The sequence below is a fragment of the Sitophilus oryzae genome, unplaced genomic scaffold (assembly GCF_002938485.1).
Source record: "Sitophilus oryzae breed Bouriz unplaced genomic scaffold, Soryzae_2.0 scaffold_578_pilon_pilon, whole genome shotgun sequence".
NCBI classification, from domain to species: Eukaryota; Metazoa; Arthropoda; class Insecta; order Coleoptera; family Curculionidae; genus Sitophilus; species Sitophilus oryzae.
In genome coordinates, this window is record NW_022147171.1 from 3737386 (window position 1) to 3739630 (window position 2245).

The 2245-nt window shown below is 36.1% G+C and overlaps 1 protein-coding gene across 1 annotated transcript; it reads right to left on the minus strand.

Annotated features, from left to right (window-relative positions):
* Window positions 1–471: 471 nt before the first annotated feature.
* On the minus strand, window positions 472–1728 carry LOC115887624 (craniofacial development protein 2-like). The gene has a single exon (XM_030907090.1). It carries the CDS (start codon window positions 1726–1728, stop codon window positions 472–474), a length of 1257 nt encoding a protein of 418 aa, XP_030762950.1.
* Window positions 1729–2245: the final 517 nt, after the last annotated feature.

Genomic DNA, 2245 nt, shown 5'->3' on the forward strand with positions numbered 1-2245 from the left:
TATTGGGACTGTGTCGTACGCTTTCCGTAAGTCAACAAATGTTATATGTGTGTCCAAGTTTCTTGCCGATCTTTTTTCTATAACTTGTTTTAAACAGAACACGTTATCTGTACACGACCTTCCTGCTCTAAAACCATTCTGTTCTTCTTCCTCCTTTTCTCTATAATTTTCTTCTATGAGATTCCGTAAAATTCTACCATATAACCTGCTCATTGTGCTCGTCACTGATATACCACGGTAGTTACTTGCTTCTAAATGAAATTTCTGCATTTTTCGACATTTCGGAGTATATTCCTTCTGGGCCGCTTGCTTTGCCTGATTTTAAGTTCTTGGCAGCCATTCTTATTGTTTCTTTCGATATTTCAACTACTTTTCCCTGTACGTCGATGTTTCTTGGTGAATCAATTAAGTACTCTTGTCTAGATTCCTGAAGGAGGCCCCTATAATGTTCGAACCATTGTTCAGGTTTAATTAAGTGTATATTAGATTTGTTATTCCTGGGTTCTTAATATTTGAAATACATTTCCATATTTCTGAGCATTTTCTTCCACCTATGTAGTTATTAATTTGCTCACACTTTATATCCCATGCTTTGTTCTTAGCTCTGTTAATATGTGTCCTTAGTTGCCTTTTTGAAATCTTATATTCTTCAAGATCGCGTTCTGTTTTAGTAGATAGCCATTTCAGATATTTTTGTTTTTTTTCTTCGACATAAGACTCCATCTCATCGTTCCACCAGAATTTCTTGTTGGTAGAGTATTCTTTTGTTCCTATTGCCTCTTTGGTAGCGGCAATTGGACTACTTTTAATGTTCTCGTAGATTTCATTAAATGTGCATTCCTCAGGATCCAAGAGCTTACTATCGAGTCGTCTTTGATACAAAAACACAGTACTGTCATCATTAAAGCTGTTAAAGTTATATTGTACTGTATTCATTAATTCCATTGGTATCCCAGTGTTATGATTTTCTTGGAGCTTATCCATTTTTCTAAAATGTATTCTTATTTTGGCTCTTACTAAAAAGTGATCCGATCCACAGGTGATCCCTCTTAGGACTCTTACGTCGTTTATTTCAATATGTGTTTCCTGTTTACTTATCACATAGTCGATTATAGATTTGAGGTTTCGGGTATTTTGTGTCCATGTGTATCGATGAATGTCTTTGTGCTTGAAAAAGCCGTTGTTAATTTTCAGATCGTGAGTTTCACAAAGATCAATAAGTCTTTCACCGTTATCATTAGTTGTTGCCTCTCCAAAGGGTCCTACTATTTGGCTGTTATTTTTTCTTCCCGTTCGTCCGTTGAAATCGCCCAGCAATATAACATCCCTATATCTACTAAAATCTTCTAGGAGCTGATCTAATTTGTCGAAGAAGTCTTGCTTGACACTGTCTCTTTCGTCCTCTGAGGGTGCGTAGGCTGCTATGATGATTATATTATAGCCATATAATATGATGTTGATTGTTAGGATGTTTTCATTAACAGCTTCCCAATTCCTAATCTTGTTTTTCCAGCTCTTTTTTATTAAAACTGATACTCCTCTGGCTGCTCTTTTTTCTTTTGTCACTCCGGTATAGAGATGAATATATTCTCCAACATTTTCGGTGCCTTGGCCTTTTTTCTTGGTTTCAGTAAATGCTATTAAATTCATGTTTTGTTTTTGCATTTCAGCAGCGATGATGTCCTTTTTTAGCCTAATTCCCTGTACATTCCATGTAGCGAAATTCATAGTCCATTTTCTTTGCCGTTTTTGTCGTTTTAGTGATTCGTCCAATGTTCCGAGGCTTCGTTTGGGTTTTTTGGTAGGTGTAAGTTTTTCCGAGTATTAGAGAACCAGTCTAATGCCTCAACCCCCAAACCTGGAGGACCGGGTCAGTTTTTATTTCACGGTGGATATTTTATTTCTCCACTACCCTCTGAGTCTACTTGCAGATCCAGTGAGCTTCCCCTAATTCCCATAGGGACGCACCCGATGGAGGTAACTGACAATTCCACACACGGGTCGACTGTTAATCCATATACATAAATAACATATTTTCTTCTTTAAAATGTGCAAATTACCTTGAATTTGATGATAGTAATTATGCTTTGTATTTAATACTAGCTTTCCTTCACTATCATAATAAATTACATATTTGTCGTTTTTTTTTATTTTTTTTTTCTGACAACAGATCATTTATAAAAGTATAAGGATATTTCACTTCCACAATAGCTTCTTCTTCCTCAATTAATCCAGCAGGGCTAGC